This window comes from Sarcophilus harrisii, chromosome 2 (assembly GCF_902635505.1).
Source record: "Sarcophilus harrisii chromosome 2, mSarHar1.11, whole genome shotgun sequence".
NCBI classification, from domain to species: Eukaryota; Metazoa; Chordata; class Mammalia; order Dasyuromorphia; family Dasyuridae; genus Sarcophilus; species Sarcophilus harrisii.
The window spans coordinates 629,763,411-629,783,569 of NC_045427.1; the positions used below are offsets into that span (position 1 = coordinate 629,763,411).

General features: G+C 40.7%; 1 protein-coding gene across 1 annotated transcript in view; it reads left to right on the forward strand.

The window, feature by feature from the left end:
* Nucleotides 1-1,727: 1,727 nt before the first annotated feature.
* UBE2Q2 (ubiquitin conjugating enzyme E2 Q2) overlaps nucleotides 1,728-20,159 on the forward strand; it is a 68,546-nt gene continuing 50,114 nt past the window's right edge. Inside the window, exon 1 of the mRNA XM_031956787.1 lies at nucleotides 1,728-1,974. Within this exon, the coding sequence (XP_031812647.1) occupies nucleotides 1,801-1,974 (174 nt within the window). The 5' untranslated portion in view covers nucleotides 1,728-1,800. The remainder of the gene's footprint in view (nucleotides 1,975-20,159) is intronic.

Genomic DNA, 20,159 nt, shown 5'->3' on the forward strand with positions numbered 1-20,159 from the left:
GACACCCTACACACCTGCACCTGGCTGAGATCAGAAAGAAACTATGGACGCTGGACTTGGGGTTCTCTTTAGACCCCACACATGAGGAACATATTTGCACCAGGAGAAGGCACCCGCAAAGGCGCCATGCCTTCGGCACGACCCCTGCCACAAGTGTTGCCACCTGGGAAGGTGATCAGAACCCTTCTGTTCTCTTCCAGATTGCTTAGTCTTGTGCCCACCCAGGTCCTCCCCCTTCAGAACGGGAACCCTTGAGGTCAGGGGCTAGTTTTGCCTTTTTTTTGGTAAGTGGCAGGGTTTATGTAGTGCCTGGCGAGTGCTTACACAAACGCTTGTTGGTGCTGATGGAAAAGGCGGTGACCTGCAGGAGGGGGAGTCGAAGGGGACCTTTCTAAAGTGGGGGAGGGGAGAAAGGCGGGGAGCAGTCACGGGAGTGTGCGGACTCAGGGAAGTTAAACGAGAGGAAAGTGGGGAGAGCGGAGCCAGATGATGGGGAAGAGGAAGGATCCAAGGAAGTGCGCAAGCATTTGTCAGGCGCTTTTACACACTTTGCTAAACGAGGCAGCCGTGCCCTCCGAGGGCTCCCATGCTAAGGGTTTTAAAGTCCCGGAAGGAAGGGGGTCTGCTTTTGGAAGGAAAGGGGCGCGGATGGTCCAGACCAGGGAGGACCTGCGCCGAGGGAAGGGGAGAGCTCCGGAAAGGCCAGAAGGGGAAGGCTCGTAGCAACTCAGGGGCTCAAAGGGAATTAGGTTTTAAAAGGAGAGGAAGTGGAGAAGTATCATCCCAAAAAGTAGGACCATCCTACGAGTGGGTCCCTGAAAAGGGAGAGGGGCAGCCTTGGGAAAGGTCTGGTCTTGGGCGGGGCCGGCGGCGCACAAAATGGGGAGCACATTCGGAGAAGGAAGGGGGAGAAGGCGGGGGCGAGGGAAGGGGAGATAATGGGAAGGGCCAGGGGGTTGAGGAGAGAGGAGGCGTGGTTTGAAAGGTGGGGGCGGGAAGAAATGGGAGTGAGGCGGGGCGGTAGGTGCGAGGTTGAGGAGGTGGGGCTCGGAATACGTGAGGGAGGCGGGGAAGATGGGGTGGGTCAGAGGCGGAGCTTGGATGGAAGAGGACAGAGAGATAGGGCGAGCCGCAGAGGAGGCGGGACTAGAAGGGTGGGGGAGGGGAGAAATAGAACGAGACGGTGAGAGAAGGCGCGGCTTGGAAGGTGGGGGCTGGGCGGTAGGGTGAGACGGAGCTCGGAAGGTGGGGGCGGGGAGATGGAGTGAGACGAAGAGGAGGCGGGGACTAAGGAGCAGGGGTGGGGAGAGATAGGACGAGCCGGAGGGGAGGCGGGGCTTGGACGGAAGGGGGCAGCGAGATAGGGTGAGACAGAGAGGAGGCGGGGCTCGGAGTGTGGGGGGGGGGCCCGGCGAGGTGTCCGTGCGTGCCGCCCGCGCCGGGTGCGCGAGGAGCGGAGGGGGCGGGGCGGGGCGGGCTGAGGAGGGCAGGGCCGGTCGGTCCCGGGAGGGCAGGGCCGGGCTGGTCGTCGAGCTCGTCGGTCGTGCTCCGAGGCTCTCCCGGCGGCGGAGGCGGCGGCGGAGGGCGGCAGGGGCAGGCGAGGGCTCGCGCCGCGGGGTCTCTTACCTAGGCCGGCCGGTCTCGCCACCTGAGCGGCCGCCGTGGGCCGAGGCGCGGGCGCCCCCGCCATCTTCGAGGCGGCCGGGTAGGGCCGGAGGCCGGGGCGCGGGGCGGTCGCGGCGGCGGCGGTGGGCGGGACGGCGGGGCTCCCCCTGCCCATGCCCCGGAGATGAGGCGAAGATGTCGGTGTCAGGGCTCAAGGCCGAGTTGAAGTTCCTGGAGTCCATCTTCGACAAGAACCACGAGCGGTTCCGGATCGTCAGCTGGAAGCTGGACGAGCTGCACTGCCAGTTCCTGCTGCTGCCCCCGGGCAGCCCGCACCCTCCGCCGCTCACCATCCACTGCAACATCACGGTGAGCCGGGGAGGGGGGGGGGAAACCCGAGACCGGGGGGGGTGGGGCCGCGCGGACCCCCAACGGCCGCCGAGGCCTGGCTGGGGCTCTGCGGGGGGGAGGGGGGGGGGTGGGGCGGCGTTCCCCCCTCCCGCCTTACGGCTGTGACCGCGGGCTGACCCCGGGGGGTGGCGGGGGGCGCCCCGGGTCCCGTCGCCCCGCCTTCACCCTTTCTAGCCCTTTAAAACCCCGGAGGGAGCCTAGGGAGGGGGAACCGAGCCCCAGGTCTGCATTCCAGAGGGGCGGGGCCTGGGGCGGGGGCGCAGCCCCCTCCCCGAGGCCATCGTGGCCAAGAAATGCCCGAGGGACCGGCCTGGGGCTGAAACAAAAACTCGCTTGGCCTGTTGGCCCCGCGGAGGGCTCCTTTCTGATCCTTTTAAAATCGCTCCCTGTTTGTGATTTAACCGGAATCCATTTTTTCAGCACCCAACTTTTTTTTTTTTTTTTAAATAATCCCGACGAGACTTTGAGGTGAGGTGGTTGTGTGCAGACCCCAGCGGGAGTCCGGGCTGCAGTCCCCTCCGCCGCCGGAGGGGAAGGCATGACCTCTGACCTTAGAGGCTAGTTGCATTGTGTCTGTGTTCGAGTATACGTGTGTGCATGTGTGTGTGTGTACACACATGTGCACACCTGCATTTCAAGATAAACGGAGCCCGTGTTGTGTGAGAGAGGTTGTGCAGCGTGCACTCTCATAATTAAGATTTGCAAAAGTACTTGATATATTAACTCGGCTTAATCGCTACAAGCCTTTGAGTGGGTATAGCGATTTTATCCTCCGTTTATAGGTGAGAAAACCGAAGCTGAGGGCCGTCTCGGTTGGCCCGAGGCACAGTTTGGGTTTGGGTTCAGGTCTTCCTTACGCCCGAGTACAGCTCTCTGTCCCCTCGTACTAGGAGGTGAGATCTGGGTTACTAGATTTGCATTTAACAAACTTAGAAGTCACTCTGTCATCGTCATCCTATAATAAATACCCTCCAGGATATTTCTGATTCACTCAGCGACTTGACTGCCCTGCCAACATTCCACTCCACCCCCTGTCATCATCCTCATAGGGTAAGTAGCCTGGAGCTGTAGCCATCTGATCCAACTCTCATTTTACAGAGCAGGACGCTGGAGCAAGGAGGCTTTGAGCCCTGTGCAGAAGTAAGAAACAATAGGGGTCAAAGACTGAACGTAGGCAAACATATCTGCATGTAAACCTCATAAGTACTTTAAAAAGAGGATTGGGAGGCCAGAATAATTGGCAAAAAAAAGTAAATGACTTTCTGAGTCAGGAAGGGACTGGTTACATCAGTGTGAGAATCTTTTCTGAAACAGTTGTCGGTGGTCTTTTTTTTTGTCAGTTTGTTAGAGAAAATATTAGTAGCATTCCAGACATGGAAAAAAGAATAAAAATAAGACACAGAATGTAATTGAGGCAACTCCATTGAAGCAACCTGACCTATTTTATTTAACAAGCTCTTAAAGCTGGGAAATGGATTGGCACAGACTACCACCATTTCCTCAGGAAGTTTAGTCATTGTAAATCAGTTATCACAATGAGGAGACAAAATAATCATTGAAAATACTTCATCTGGCAAATGTTTTGAGTTTTGCCAAACAAACATGGCACCCAAGGGCAGTGGTGCTTTAGAATCCCTTGGAAAACTGAATAGTGATTGGGGAGGGTGATATATCACCTCTTATCACCTTAAGGTGGAGGAAGATAGAAGCTTCAGTAATGGATGGTGAGAGACCCAAGGAAGCCCACTCGTGATCCCATGAGAGTTTAAAAATGAAAATGAAGTGACAGTGACTAGAGAAAAAATGAAAATGGCATCGCTAGATTTTTTTTTAAGGCTCTTTTTTCTCTATTAGTGACAGCACAGTGATCAAATTTGGGTTCTAACATCATAATGATTGTGCTGGAAGAGAAAGCTGAAATGCACCAAGGAAAACAAAGATGGAAGGACTCAGGGGAGGGAACTAGATCAACTATGTAATGAGGAAGTCTGCCAGAGGAGACAGTTTTGAGAGCATTGAGGGATTGAAGAGAGGGACCAAAACCTTGCCAAAAAAAAAAAAAAGTCATGAATCTCCATTTAAAATAAGGGAGTGTGAAACTACCAATAGTTCTTTACCCATATTCTTGCTTAAGCATGGAGGCTATCCTTTTATGAAGGTATGAGACTGAAACAGGAAGACTCTCAGGAACTGTGACTTAAGTTCCACTTTTCTTCACACACCTCCCCTCCTCATCCTCCCCTCTTCACACATTGGAGTTCATCATCATTCTTTAGCTGTCTCACTTCTAAGAAATTGATCCCTGACTACAGACTCCTACCTTCAACTTCTCTTCATCCCTCTGTTATCATAAATTTGTTCTTTTTCCTAATTGTGACCTTGTGTCTCTTGACTCATCCCTTTCCTCAAGTCTCTTACCCCTATTTTGGCTTTGCTTTTTGTTTCTATCCATTCTTGACCTAATCATCAACCAATTTTTATTGTTTAAGAAAAATTCATTCTTCTATTCTTGAATCTCTTATTCTAGCAAGGGTTCTACCTTTTTAATACTTAACATCTATGGACTCTGTACCTGAATTGCTCAGCTGTCAGTCACAGACTTTGCTAACTACATCCATTCAACATTTGTACTATCCTCATCTTTACCCAAAAGGCTGCTTCTACTATAACTATTCCAGGCCTTTACTTAAATCCATAATTCTACTCCAACTCTTCCCCTAAATCTTTAGAAGAGGACCTCTTACTTTTTTGAAAAATTAAAGGTCATCAGATTGTGACCCTTCCCTCACCTCCCCCCACTGCTTGCTTTCTGCTATCATCCCAGATGATGAAATAGGTCATCTTCCTTGCTGAGGTTAACTTCTAAACCCATATCCTTGATTTCATCCTATCCTTCAACCATACTCTTTGTATTCATACTTTTATTCTCTTTCATCTTAGATTTGTAGATTATTAGAACTGAAAGAAGGACTATAGCAGTTTTCTTGAGACCACAGCTTAATTTTACAGATGATGAAATTGAGATCTAACAGGGTTAAATGACATGAGTAATAACATGCAATATTACTACCACCATCACCACCAGAGATTATTTGGTGCTTTAAAGTTTGAAAAACTTTATTTACATTATCTCATTTGTAGTGGGACTGGAACACAAATCTCCTGCTTCATCCAACCTTTTTTAATTGTTCCATTTTCAGTCTCTCCCCTTCTATTCAGTCATTTTCTTCTGCCTACATTTATACTTAATAGTTCACATTTGGGTATTGCTTTGAGATTACAGAGCTCTTGGTTTAATTATCTCATTTGATCCTCACAGCAATCCTGTGAAGTAGTTGCTGTTTTCTCAGTTTTACAGTTAAATAATGGATGGATGGATGGATGGATGAATGAATGAAAAAGCACTTGTTAAGTGCTTACTGCGTGCAGAGTCTTGGAGATATAAATAGAAAGGTAAGTCCCTGCCTCCAAGAAGCATACATTCTAATGGGAGAGACAACACATAGGAGCTTTTACCTGGGGGGCAGTGGGAAATGTATCATATTTACTGTAATTTCCACTGATAAAATCATATCCAAATCTAGTGTTGAATCATTCAATAGGCCAGAGACTTTGATGAGAAGTTCCTTTTCTGGGCCTTCAGTAGTTACAGCTTAGAACCCCAGAAGTTGTCAGGTTGTATCTTCACAGGACTTGTGAACAGGCTGGCTTTGAGAGCTGCTGGAAGCAGGACAATAATGTAGGGGTGCTACCATTCCCAGGGTTCTTGGGCTTCGCTGCCATCACCAATAGTTGGTCAAAGGTTGGTGTTGGCGGCAAGAACAATGGTCCCCTTTCCTACAGTTATTTCTCCTCTCAGTGATTGTTGTGGGGTCTGGATTGGAAGCAGAATTGGTCTGGAGGATAGTGCCCTGCCTAAGGTTTATCTGGGTATGAGGATGCATGATTTGCCTAGCATGTGCCATCCTCTGGATGAGGCTCAATAATGGGAGGTCACATGGCTGGTGATGAGTTGAGGCAGAAGTGGCACTTGCCCATTACCAAGCTTCTATCCTGGAAAAACAAGAGGCGAATACCCCTTCCCTGCTGTCATCTCAAGTGATTTTATTATGTTTTTCTTCTCAGACACATAGAAAAATTCCATATGTGCTGGTTGCTTTCGATTATCCGCTTTTATATCTCCCTCAGTAGATGCATAATAAATATTGAGTGTTGAGTGTTCCCAATTCCCCTTATTAGGTTGTGCTTTTTCACACCTCAAATTATCTTGTATTAACTTATTTATGTGCCTATGCAAGCTTCTTTTGGACAGTCTGTCTTGTTTTTGTTTTATTTTGGATTTTGCCTTGCATGTAGTAAGTACTTAATAACTATTTATAGAATTGAATTCTCCTTCTGTGGTTACTTTTCTGCCTTCTAGGGTCTTGCTCTAAGTTAGGTCCCTGCTTCCACTTTCCCTTCCTCCCCCCATCTGATTCCTTGCATCATCATCTCTTTTCAAATCATCTCACTTCATTCTGTCAGTTTTAGTTGATGGTTCCCAATCCTCCCAATTACCTAGGTTGTAAAATGGCCATCACCTTTGACTGTCATTTCCTAGATCTCCCTACCAGCACTGCCAAGACCTGTGAATCTGCTTTTTTTCGTCTTCCTAGTGCATTCCCCCCAACTCACTCTTGTTCAGGTTTTACTACCTGAAGCCTGCCCTTCGAATGGGCCTTACTAGGTTCTCTGCTTTCATTCTTCAGACCACTTGATTGCATGTCCTCACCTTTTGCACCTCCGTGTGCAGAATGGTTTCCTCTACTTGACAGTATTTTTCTTCCTTTAAAGCTCAGCACAGAGCTAACTGTTCCCATATAGTCTTCCTTGCTTCCTCCCTTCCTTTCTTCCCCAATAAATGAGCTTTACTGTAATGAATCCCATATCACTTATCTTAGTATTGTCATTATTAGCTTTTATGTTATAAACACCATCAAGACCGAGATTTATTTTTGTCAGTTAGGACCTTCCATTAATGTTGCTTTGAATGAATTTTTTTAAGTTTTGAGTCTCGTTTCTTTATCTGTAAAATAAGAGGATGGGAATTCCATTCCATCTAGTTAAAGTTATCTCCTAGGCAGTAACTCTCATAACAGTTGAGAAATTAAAGTAAAAATAATGTTGTGTTAGGGCAGGGGTTGTTAAATTCTATCCTACAGGTTAACTTGCTACCTATTTGTTCTTAGGCAGACTGGATTTGGATCTCAGGTTGTAGTTTGCAGTCCCTTGTCTTCACCAAAAGAGGTGAGGCAGGAGCTGGATTTAGGAAAAAATAGAGGATTTATAATGATAAATAGGAAGGGGGGGGGGGGGAGGGCCAGGAATGAGAAAAGGATGAAAATAAGGAAGATATGTTTGGTGACATGAAGGATATGGATCTAAGTTTGATATTAAATAATCATGAAAGTAGGGGGTGAGTGAATCACATCAAATAACAGGCAAAGCAGTTAGAGAATTATAGATTGTTATCGGAAGGGTGATAAATGGTATTTTAGATTGGTGCATTTGATGTAGGACCTTTCTATCAAAGATTGGCTTTATAGTAGTGAAATTGTTGGATCAAAGGGCAGAAATAGATCTTTATTTCATTTACAAGTTTATTTTTCAAAATAATTGAAACACTGAATAATTCCACCAAGAATATATTATTAGTATATCTATCTTCCCACATCCCCCTTCATCATCGACTATTTTCCCTCTTTGCCGTTTTGGTGGTTATGAAGTGAAACCTCAAAGTTTTAACATTTTCCTTATTAATTATTTGAAGGGGGGTTTTATACACTCAGTAATAGTTTTCATTTCTCTTGAAAAAAAAGTTTGTTCCTCTCTATTGACCACTTTTCTATTAGAGATTTGCTCTTAATTTATGTTGATTGACAATATATCTTGACCATCAAACTTTTAGATATTGTGAAATTTTTTTCTCTCTCCAACTACCAGTTCTTCTTTATATTATAGTTACATTGGTTTTGTTTATGTAAAAGCTTTTTATTTCAAAATGGCCTCTTTTATTTTGTCTTTTGTGATCATAACTAAACATTTCTTGTTTGATTGTGAATTTTATTGCTAAAACCATAAATATGAAAGGAATCCCCTTCTGTCTTATTTTATTTTTTATTGATGTGTTCTTTTCTGTTAAGGTTGTCTACATATCTGAAGCTTTTTGCCATGAATAGTGTGAAGTTTTGCACTAACCCTTAAGAGGCTATCTTGCTCCAGGAAGTTGGTTTGTATAGGGAACATTTGGCTATACTATGTTTGATTGTTTCTTGGTCTAAACCTTGTTTATTCCTAAACCCTTAATCTGTACACAAGGAAATTGAGGTCCAGAGAGATGAAATGTTATGCTAAATGCTACAGACCCCTGACTGCAGAGGCAGGGTTCTTTCCACTGCCCCACATTGTATCTTGTCCTTCATAGTGTTTTCCCTGTGCAAGCCATCCTTGGCAATATACTGCATCCTATTTAGTCACTGTCATATTACCTGCCATGGGAATTATTCTGAAATCGGGGTGTGCTATGATCCTCAGCCCTAGAGCATCATGGAGAGATAATTGTGCTTCAAAAGATGGGCTTTTGTGATAGGGAACAGCTTGGGATCATTGAAAGAACAGTCCAGTTCCTCACATGTGCCTTAGGCTTGTCTCATTTTAGTTCTGGGCCCTGCTGTCCATTTAGAGTGCCAATCCAAGGTAAATGTACCATGGGAGTAATCATTCTCTGTGGAATCTTAACTATTTTAAAGAAATCACCCAAACCAGGAGACGAAAATAGCTCAGAAACAGCAAAGGTGTTTTTTTTGGAAATGTGGGGAAGGAGCATTTTCATTTGATTTTCACAGCCACCTGTGAAGTACGTGTTATTATTATTCCAGTTTTACAGATGAGGAAACTAAGGGTTGAAGAAGGTAAGTGACTTATCTGAAAGGCTATAAAATTTTCAAGAGAAGGGAGGAGGTAAACAAAAGTGTGGAGCATGGGAAATCACAGACCATAGTCATAATGTCCAGGAGAAGGGAGGTGACAGTTTGGGCATGTCCCATAATGCTACTAATTTTAATTAATACAAACCTTAAATTTGTGTAACACTTTAAAAGTTTTCAAAAGAATTATCCTCAGGTATTATCTTATTTGATCTTCAACTTCGGGAGTTATACAGTATAGGTAATAAAGGAAGGACATTAAGCTGGAGTGTGTCAAGAGACTTGAAATCAAAATGGAAGGTTAGATGTAAAACTAGGGCAGGTGAGTAACAGTTAAAGTAACAGTAGAAATTTATCTTAGGAGGAATGATGGCAATCTTTAAATATGGGAAGGACAGCCATGTGGAAGAAAGATTGTTTGTTCTGCTTGGCTCCAAAGGGCAGAGATTATGAGAGACTTATTTTGGCCAAATACAAGGAATTTTCAAAAAGTAGAAAGGGCTTAAAGACCTGATGACCTAGATGAATGAATATTAGTTGGGGATGGTAGAGAAGACAGTTCTTGATTAGACTTGGTGATCTCTGATATCATGTGATCAGAAATCTATTACTTATGTCAATAAATTGCTGTACTTTGGAAAATCTAGAGATGATTATCGAAAAAGGGTATATATGAATAAATTTGGTCATCAGACCTGATAACCAAGATGACAATTCAGTTTTCATTTTTTTATTATTTGCCTAGCATAAATCCTCTTCTAAGTAAAAGATTTTACTGCCATTAGAGGAATTTTAAAAAAGTTGTTAATCAGTTTTTGTATTCTTCTGTTTTCTTTTATTTCAAGATTATGTTTTATGGAAATGTTAGCTCATTGGGTTGGTTAAGTTAGTTATCTGGGTCTCAAACCTCAGGCCAAATTTTCTTATCTCTTCTTTCATAGACTCCATTAGCAGTCTGGTAAAGCCTATGGATTCTGTATTAGAATAAATTTCAGATGTGTGGAATACATAAAGTTGAAAAGGAAAATCATCGTGTTGAAATAGAATCATTAAAATATTTTTGAAAACCAAGTTCACTGCCACCAGGTTAACAACTCTGCCTTAGGCAAAATTGTTAATGCTTGTGAGCCTTAGTTTTCTCTGTGAAATGGGAATGATGATACCTTGCCTGGTGTACCTGGTAAGATTATTTGGAGAACAGAATGAGATAATTTACATGAAAAGGCCTTTAAGAATTCAGAGAAAGTATTTATCTATTATCATGATCATTTCTAGGCATTGCCGGAGGCAGTGGAGAGTTCTCATAAGTTGTTCTAAGTGGTCAAGGAGGGATCCTCACTGAGGAATTCCTCTGTATCCTAGCTATTTGTCATTTTCCTTTTACTGCACTGTCTTCATTCTTCAGTTTTCTTGTAAACCCAAGATAAGTAGTTTCATTAGAGCCATAAAAAGGAACTAAGAGTTTGGACTCAGGAGCTCAGCTCTATAGATGGCCATGGTTTAGTCCAGAATAAATGTTTATTATGAATAGTCTAAGCAATTTAAAGGTTATACTGTATAGACATAATCCTTAGTAACTCTCCTTGGCTCTGGGGGGAGGAGATTTCTCTGAAAAGAACAGATGGCTAATACCTTTTGCTCTTTCTTATGAAAAGTGTAATTATTGGTCCATTGTGAGGTTGTCCTGATACACTGAAAAATCTAAAAAAAAAAAGAAGTGCCCCTAATAGCTTTCATTTTAGTGATTAAAAAAGAGTTCACTTCGAAATAAGACCTGCCAGTCAGTGCAGAGCTGCCTGTGCAATGGGTGGAGTAACAGGATAGACAGAGGCTGGGTCTTTTGGTTTCTAAAATAATGCATCTGATCCCTCTGGGCTTGTCTCCCAAGGTAACAGAAGGCCTAATGTTGATCATTCTTTTTTCTGTGTCCTTATTGCTTTTTCCTTGCTGCTGCTTTGGGTACCTTTCAGTTCCCATCAATGAGATTAAATTGACCCTTATTCTCTAATACTGAATATTGAAAAGTGATTTTCTTATCTTAGGCTTTGCCTAGGAAATTACAGACACATATTTTCCAAACACTTTTTATCATCTATGCTTTTGTGGTCTTTACTCATAACAGACGCTGAGTTTTTTGCCCATGTAGAATAAAATATCAGGTTTCCTAGTCCCTGGATACATCCTTTACAAATGGTTTTTTATCTGTTAAGGATCTCCTGTTAATGAGGAAGGTTTCCACTTATATACCCCACATTTGTTAGGCAGTTTGTTCTTAAATTGCCTTGCTGCAACACCTCTCTGAGCCTCATATGGCTCTGAGAGCCAAATAGAAATAGGGCTAATTCCTTTTCTACATGAAAACTCTTAAGATTTCCCCAAAACACTAGCTCTATCAAATACCAATTGGTATATCTTAATCATTATTTATTGTAGTTGAGTTGTGTACTTGACTAGACTGAGAAATAACCTGTAGACAGCACAAGTTCCACTGTTAGTCTTCTGATATCAAGAGAAAGAGAAGAACACTATTGGATGAACGTGGTAGGAGCTGGACATGGAGGAGTATGATCTGGATTCTGGAGAGAATTGTCCCACACTGAAGATGAGATATGTCCACCTATTATTTTCTTGAGCATATAATTTTAAAAGTTGTCTTTATTGCCAATAGTTTGTGAACTGATTTTTGGCTTTTTTTTTTTTTTTTTTTTTTAATTACTGAAGGGCTAATAAAAGTATCAACTGGAGTCATCACAACCCCTTTGGAAAGGTGCCAGAAATTGAGCTTTGTGCCTGGCAGTTGTGCTGATTTTTGCCGTGAGAGCAATGCATTCTTTGTTCTGAATTATTGTGCTTGGTATGTGGAAGTCTAGAGATGCTGAAATCTAGTTACTGATGTTTCCAAACCAGGTAAATCCTGCTCTCCTTAAGCTTAGAGCAGTCTGTGACCTTTCAGACATCCTGGTATTTACTCAAGTAGCCTTGAGCAATGCTTCCTCTTACTTAGGGATTCTGTATGGGTAACCTGTCAGTTCTTTAACATATAGCAGTCCTAGGCAAGAAAGGTTCTTGGACCTAAGCCCATTGACCACTTGGTCTGTCTGTGAAGGAGCCATCTGAGTTTGTTTTGGTATTTTATTATTTCATTTTTAAATTTTGTTATTATTTTAGAAATCTGCCAAGAATTTTGTCCTTTTTTTTTTTTTTTAAGGTTTTACTAGGAATTTTATAAACAACCTCAGACACATTCTTTCTCTTTTTTAAAAATTTATTTATTAAAAGCTTTTTATTTTCAAAACATATGCATGGATAATTTTTCAACATTGACCCTTGCAAAACCTTGTGTTCTAAATTTTCCCCTCCTTCCCCCCACCTCCTCTCTTAGATGGCAAGTAATCCATCCAAAATATGTTAAACATGTTAAAAATGTGTGGTAAATCCCATATATGTGTATAAATTTATATAATTATCTTGTACAAGAAAAATCAGGTCAAAAAGAAAAAAAAATGATAAAGAAAACAAAATGCAAGCAAACAACAAAAAGAGTGAAAATACTATGTAGTGGTCCACACTCAGTTCCCACAGTCCTCTTGGTTCTCTTCATCACAAAATCATTGGAACTGTCCTCAATCATCTCATTATTGAAAAGAACCATGAACATCAGATCTTGTTATTGCCATGTATAATGATCTCCTGGTTCTTCTCATTTCACTCAGCATCAGTTCATATAAATCTCTTCAAGCCTCTCTGAAATCATCTTGCTCATCATTTCTTATAGAATAATATTTCTTTTTTTTATTATAGCTTTTTATTTACAAGATATATCCATGGGTAATTTTTCAGCATTGACAATTCCAAAATCTTTTGTTCCAACTTTTCCCTTCCTTCCCCCCACCCCCTCCCCTAGATGGCAGGTTGACTAATACATGTTAAATATATTAAAGTATAAATTAAATACAAAGTAAGTATACATAACCAAACCGTTATTTTGCTATACAAAACGAATCGGACTCTGAAATAGTGTACAATTAGCCTGTGAAGGAAATCAAAAATGCAGGCAGGCAAAAATAGAGAGATTGGGAATTCAATGTAATGGTTCTTAGTCATCTCCCAGAGTTCTTTTTCTGGGCATAGCTAGTTCAGTTCATTACTGCTCCATTAGAAATGATTTGGTTGATCTCGTTGCTGAGGATGGCCTGGTCCATCAGAACTGGTCATCATATAGTATTGTTGTTGAAGTATATAATGATCTTCTGGTCCTGCTCATTTCACTCAGCATCAGTTCATGTAAGTCTCTCCAGGCCTTTCTGAAATATTCCTGTTGGTCATTTCTTACAGAACAATAATATTCCATAATATTCATATACCACAATTCTGCCATTCTCCAAATGATAAGCATCTACTCAGTTTCCAGTTTCTGGCCACTACAAAGAGGACTGCCACAAACATTCTTGCACATACAGGTCCCTTTCCCTTCTTTAAGATCTCTTTGGGATATAAGCCCATAGTAACACTGCTGGATCAAAGACTGCTGGTTATTTCTTACAGAACAATAATATTCCATAATATTCATATACCACAATTTATTCAGCCATTCTCCAATTGATGGGCATCTACTTACTCAGTTTCCAGTTTCTGGCCACTACAAAGAGGGCTGCCACAAACATTCTTGCACGTAAGGGTCCCTTTCCCTTCTTTAAAATCTCTTTGGGATATAAACCCAGTAGTAACATTGATGGGTTTCAAAGGGTAGGCACAGTGTTGATAGCTTTTTTGAGCATAGTTCCAAATTGCCCTCCAGAATGGCTGGATGTTAGAATAATATTTCTTAACATTCATAAACCATAATAATTTATTCAGCCATTCTCCAACTGGGCTCCCAAAATCTCAAAAAGAGATCTCAAAATCTCTTTGGGATATAAGTCTAATAGAAATACTGCTGAATCAAAGACTATGCAGTGTGATAATCCTTTGGGCATAATTCCAAATTGTTCTCCAGAATGATTGGATCAGTTCACAACTCTACCAACAATGTATTATTGTGTCCCAGTTTTCCCACATCCCCTCCAACATTTGTCATTATCTTTTCCTGTCATCTTAGCCAATCTGAGAGGTGTATGGTGGTATCTCAGAGTTTTGTATTTGCATTTCTCTGATTAGTAGTGATTTAGAACACCTTTTCATATGGTTAGAAATGGTTTCAGTTTGTTCATCTGAAAATTGTCTGTTCAGATCCTTTGGCCATTTGTCAGTTATGGTTTGAATTATATTTATTTGGTATATGATTTGGAATTATAAATTTGAGTCAATTCTCAATTATATTTTAGGAATGAGGCCTTTATCAGAACCCTTGAATGTAAAAATTTTTTCTCAGTTTATTGCTTCCCTTCTAATCTTGTCTGCATTGCAAATGCAAACCAGCAGCAGCTGAACTTTGTTGGTAATATATAAAAATGCTGATGATTTCTGTGAATTTATTTTGTATCCTGCAACTTTGCTAAAGTTGTGAATTGTTTCTAGTAGTTTTTTAGTTGATTCTCTAGCACAGATAATTTTCAGCATTCACCCTTGCAAAACCTTGTGTTCCACATTTTTTTCTCCCTCTCTTCCCAACCCACCCCTTCTCCTAGATTGCAATCCAATATATATTAAATATGTGTAATTCTTATACACTTTCTACAATTTCTACAATTATCATGCTGCACAAGAAAAATCAGATCAAAAGGAAAAAATAAGAAAGAAAACAAAATGCAAGCAAATTAATTTTATTATTATTATTATTATTATTATTATAGTAACTTTTTATTGACAGAATCCATGCCAGGGTAATTTTTTTACAACATTATCCCTTGCACTCACTTCTGTTCCAATTTTTCCCTCCCACCCTCCACCCCCTCCCTTAGATGGCAAGCAGTCCTATATATGTTGAATATGTCCTAGTATATCCTAGATACAATGTATGTGTGCAGATCCAAACAGTTTTCTTGTTGCATAGGGAGAATTGGATTCAGAAGGTAGAAATAACCCGGGAAGAAAAACAAAAATGCAAACAGTTATGCAAGCAAATTAAAACAAAAAAAAGTGAAAATATTATGTTGTGATCCACACTCAGTCCCCACTGCCCTCTCTTTAGATGTAGATGACTTTCTTCATCACAGGATCATTGGGACTGGCCTGAATAACCTTGTTATTGAAAAGGACCATGACCTCAAAATAGATCATCGTATAATCTTGTTGCTGTGTACAATATTCTCCTGGTTTTGCTAGCGTCAGTTCATGTAATTCTCAAAGACATTCTTGGGCTACAGACTGGGCTGCCTACCAGGAGAGACTGGAATTCAGGAGGCCTAAATTAGAGGTTCCTAAGGTTCTGACTTTTGACTCTTTTTTTCCTTCTCTCATCTATTTGCAGTTTTATTTATTTCTGTCACTTTTGTTCAAATGACTCTTAACATTTATATCTCAGGGCTCTGAGGAAATAGGCATTGTAAACATATTGTGGGTAGAGTGACAGACTGTGTTAAAAACATTTTGGACAATATTATACAGGAAGAGACAACACTGTTAATATCATTTTAACCCAGCAATTCTAATGCTGGGATTCTATCTTAAAAACTTCTTTTAAAAAAAAACACATATGCAGAAACACTCATAACTGCTGTATTTGTAGTAGCACAAAATTGGAAACAACACATATGTCCAACAATTGGAGAATAGTTGAATAATTGTGGCAAATTAACATAATGAATTATGGAATTTTAAGAATTTATTAAAATGAAACATGAGGAAATAAAGGAAAAACCTATACAAGATGATAAAAATTGAAGTCACTGGAATTATAAATGCAGTGACTACAAGTATAACTTTTAAGTAAGGGAAATGACAGGTGGCAGGGAACATTGTTGCACATAACAAAAGCATTTTATTTTTTTGCACTCTATTCACTTAATAAAGTTTTCAAGTATGGCTCAGTAGAAAGGCCACTTTGGTGGCCAAGGATTTGACTTCATATCCTGCCTTTGAGGTTTACTATTTCTCAGACCTTGAGCAAATATCTTAATTTCCCTGGGCCCCGGACTTATTCATCTGTAAAATTAGGGGATTAGTTGTCTCCAAGGTCCTTTCCAGCCATGATCATAAGGTTATTTTTTGTATGTTCATTTGATTTTTTTTTTTTTGACTGATAGAGTTCATCTCATCTGATCTATAGACCCATAGTAATTGCCTTGAGACCAAGTTCATTTAGATATTCCACCAACACAAAACCATATACACACAACTTTCTTCTTACTCTATTCAGCAATAACCAGTTGTGTCTGACTCTTCCTTCTCTCAACCCAGTTAAGGGGACAGACAGCTCATCAATTCCACCACTGAAATTCCCTCCGGGTTTTCACTCCTGTGTACTGCACATCTACTCCAGGCTTTCATTGCCATCATTCTAGATTATTGTCCTTGCAGTAATCACCTCATGGCTTTTTGTGTTAACGCTGCTCTCCCCTTGCTCAGATCCATCTTTTAGTGTTTTTTTTTTTAAACTGTTATCATAATAAACATTCTTATACATGAATTGGTTATGTTATGCTGCTAAAAAAAAAATTTGGGTTCCTTATTATTTATCAAGTAAAATTCATGATCCTTAGCATTCAAGTCCTTCCATAATCTTACTTCCTTTTTTCCTTGTCTATTCTGCCTCCCTCACATTATACCCTGTAGCAATATTGGATTCCTCTCCTGGACAGAGTTTGTACCCTCTATTCTGTAGTGCCTCTGCTCTTCTGTACTTAAGTGGACCTTCCTTTCCTGTTTATCCTTCTACAGAATGGTATTTTTAGGCATCAGCTTTCCCACCATGAGAATAAAGTATATAATATAAATGATTTCTGCCTCTAGGGTGACCCTGCTTCACATAGCTAATTTGATATAAGAAAACCTGACTAGGCAAACTAATGTTACAGAGTGCACTTATCTCTGTAAAACAGTATTGCCAGGTTTTGTGAGGTTAGAGAAGATTGTAGTGCATTAATTATTGCCAAGCTCTTAAACAGGGTAAGGGTCTCTGTCCAGAGTTTCAGATGAGTCAAAGGAACTGTGATTTTATAGCTAAAATCTGGGCTGTTGCTGAATTTCTGTCTGCCTGTTCTTTCATTCAGTTGACCAGAACCTGTTAGTCACCTCCATGAAGCTTTCCCAGAATCTTTCCCCCACCCATAAATTATCTCCCTCTTAAAGTTTCACGTTACTCATAGCAGTTTGCCTCAACTCTGGCTTTGCTACTTACTTTGGTTTGTCTTGTACCTCTCTTACATCACAAGATCATTGTTATTTGTGCAATCCTCTACCTGTCTTTCTCTTCTTTCCCCATTAGATTATGAAACTTTTGAGTCAGGTCTGTGCCTTATGTGACTTTGCATCTTCAGTACCTTGGAATAGCCCCATGTAGGTAGGTGCTGGATCCCATACATCTGGGGCTTTTAGTGAACTGCAAGCTGCAGCATGAGTCACCACTGTGATGTGGACGAGACACAAGGTGGTGTCAGCTTGGACTGTGTTAAGAGGAGCATTGCTTCGAGGGAAAAAGATGAGCCGCACTCTGCAATCTGTCTTGAGCCAGACCCAGTCTCAGTGTCCCACAGATTAGAGGGCAGGAAGGTCTTAAATACTTGTCATTGAAGCTTGAGTGAAAGAACAGGGGGTGTTGAGGAAGGAGAAGAGATGGCTGGGAGATGAAAGGGGTAGCAGCAAAGGAGGTCTGAATTCAAGTTCAAGGGGCTTTCATGTGAAGGAGAGCTTAGATTTCTTCACTCTGGCTTTAAGAGTGAGGGATGGGGGGAGAGACAAATTTGTCTTGAAGTAACTTTCTAAAAATAGCTTAGGAGGTTTGGATGATCTGCCACTTGTTAAGAATTTTATAGTGAAGATTCCGTTCAGGTGTGTTTTGGACTAGAGAATTCCTTCCTAGGATTTGAATTGTTGAATTTAACTATTTGGAACCTTACTTCCTTTCCTGGTACTTTTAAAATTTTGATTTTAATGTTATCTTACATTTACTTTAAATTATTTTCTTTGATAAATTGAGGGAAGAAATAGTCTAGTATAAAGAATGCTAGATTGAGACTAAAGAGAACGGGGGTCTAGTTATTTCTCAGTCAGTATCTAGCTGTGTGAATCCATGCAAATCCTTTGACACTTCCTCATCTGCAACATGAGGGGATTGAGGTAGATAATCTCTACAAACTGTCTCTAAAATCCCATGGATTGAGAAACTATTAATTAAGATTTGGAAGGAATCGTGAAGTTTTTCAAATCCTACCCTCTTAATTTTATAGAGTAGGAACTAGAGAGATTAAATGATACCTAAAGTCAGAGAGACAGTCCATGTGTGTCCATTGTGGTATTGTGCCTCTGATGCTCTCCATATTTCTATCTTAATCTCAGCGTCTGCATTTAACTAGAGCTAGAAGAAAAGAAGGAAACTACCATTCTTTTCCTTGATAACTCTCATTCCGGTGTCTGGGTGTTGACTGCAGCAGTAGCTCCTCTCCTGGCTTTTCTCTGTGCTCTAATTTTCAGCATCTCCTGGCTTGTGCTGCCCACAATGCTGTGGCTCTGGTACCCAGGCCAAAGAATTTGATTTTCATGGTATTTCATAGCTGTTTTCAAAGGACTTTGGATATTAAAAGATTGCAGCAGGGAAGAAGACTCAATGAAGGCTCTATAGGCCTTATTTTATTTCTTCATTCCAAAAAAACATGTGGCTAGTGAAGGTTAGCGTCACTAATAAAGAATAGTTAGCTACTTATTTGGTATGGATTTGTTAATGGTTAAGCTAATGCTTTTAGAAAGCTGAACTTGTTCATTTTTGAAGGAAAAAACCCACTAATATAAAAGAAAATCAGTTCTAATTAATGTAAGCAGTTACTTTATTGTTATTTAATTGATTATGATCCATTTTGATTGATTGGCTTTCTATGGTTAAGGGGAACAATTTTCATTCCTTTTCCACTTCAGTTGGTCTTTTGAGAAGATGGGACTCAGCCTATGTAAATTGATTCCAAAGTAAGAGACCTACAGATGGACTTTTACAAAAAGTTTTTTTTGATTATTCAGATTCTACCATAACTACCTTTGAGTCAAGTCCCATTGGATTTGGGGAGCAGTATCCTAAGTCTCCTCTTCCCATGTAGTTTGGGCTAGTTTTTTCTTAGAAGGAATTGAGACCATCCTTGGGATTTGATTGACTTAGGGGAACTAAGAATTCTGATGGTTTACATCACTTCTTTAAAATATCCATGTGGGCTTCAGCTCTTTTTGAAGTTTGACTGGCAAACCTTGAGGGGAGTTTTACTCTGCTTAATCAACTTGCAATGTCCTTGACAGGCATCCTTATGGAATATCCTCCCCTGCTATGACCAAGTAAGTCTCCTTTTGTTAATTGTTGAATGACTTATTAGTGTCTCATTTTGTCTTACTATTTTGTACCTTAACCCCTACCAGCGCATTGACCCGAGCAAACTTAGACTAGAAGACCTTGGAAAGAAGCCACATTCTCTTGCATTGACTTTTGATACCTATGTGTTCTTTAGGATCCTGGGCCTCCAAGTTTTGAAGCATTTATACCATATATGTAAATGCACTTAAATTCACCTCTTAAGGGCATCTGAAATAGATTAAAATGTAGTTTGCTTTGGGCATAATTTCTTTTTTAAGAAATAGATTTTCACTGATATTTGCAGTTTTTATGACACCTACATTTCCTTCTCTGCTCCTTCCTTTTCTTCCCAAAGTGCCATTCCTTAAATAAAAGAAGTTGTAAGAGTAAGAAAAATTTAGCAAAAACAATCAATTCTTTGAAAAGAATGTAGCATCATATGTATTGTTATAATCTATAGGCTATTCCTTCTGCTGAGGGTTTAAGGAGAGGTGTCTCTTATATCTCTCCCTGGAGACCTATTTCTTAGATGTAATAATTTTGCAGTATTTAGTTTTAATTGTTTTGTGGTTCTGTATATATCATTGTAGTCATTGTATATATTGTTTTCTGCTTATTTCACTTTGCATGAGCTCATGTATTTCTGTGCATCTTTGGTATTCATCATGTTTGTTGTTCTTATTTGATAATATTCCATATTCATGTACCAGAAAATGTTTAACCATTCTCAAATTAGTGGGTATCTACTT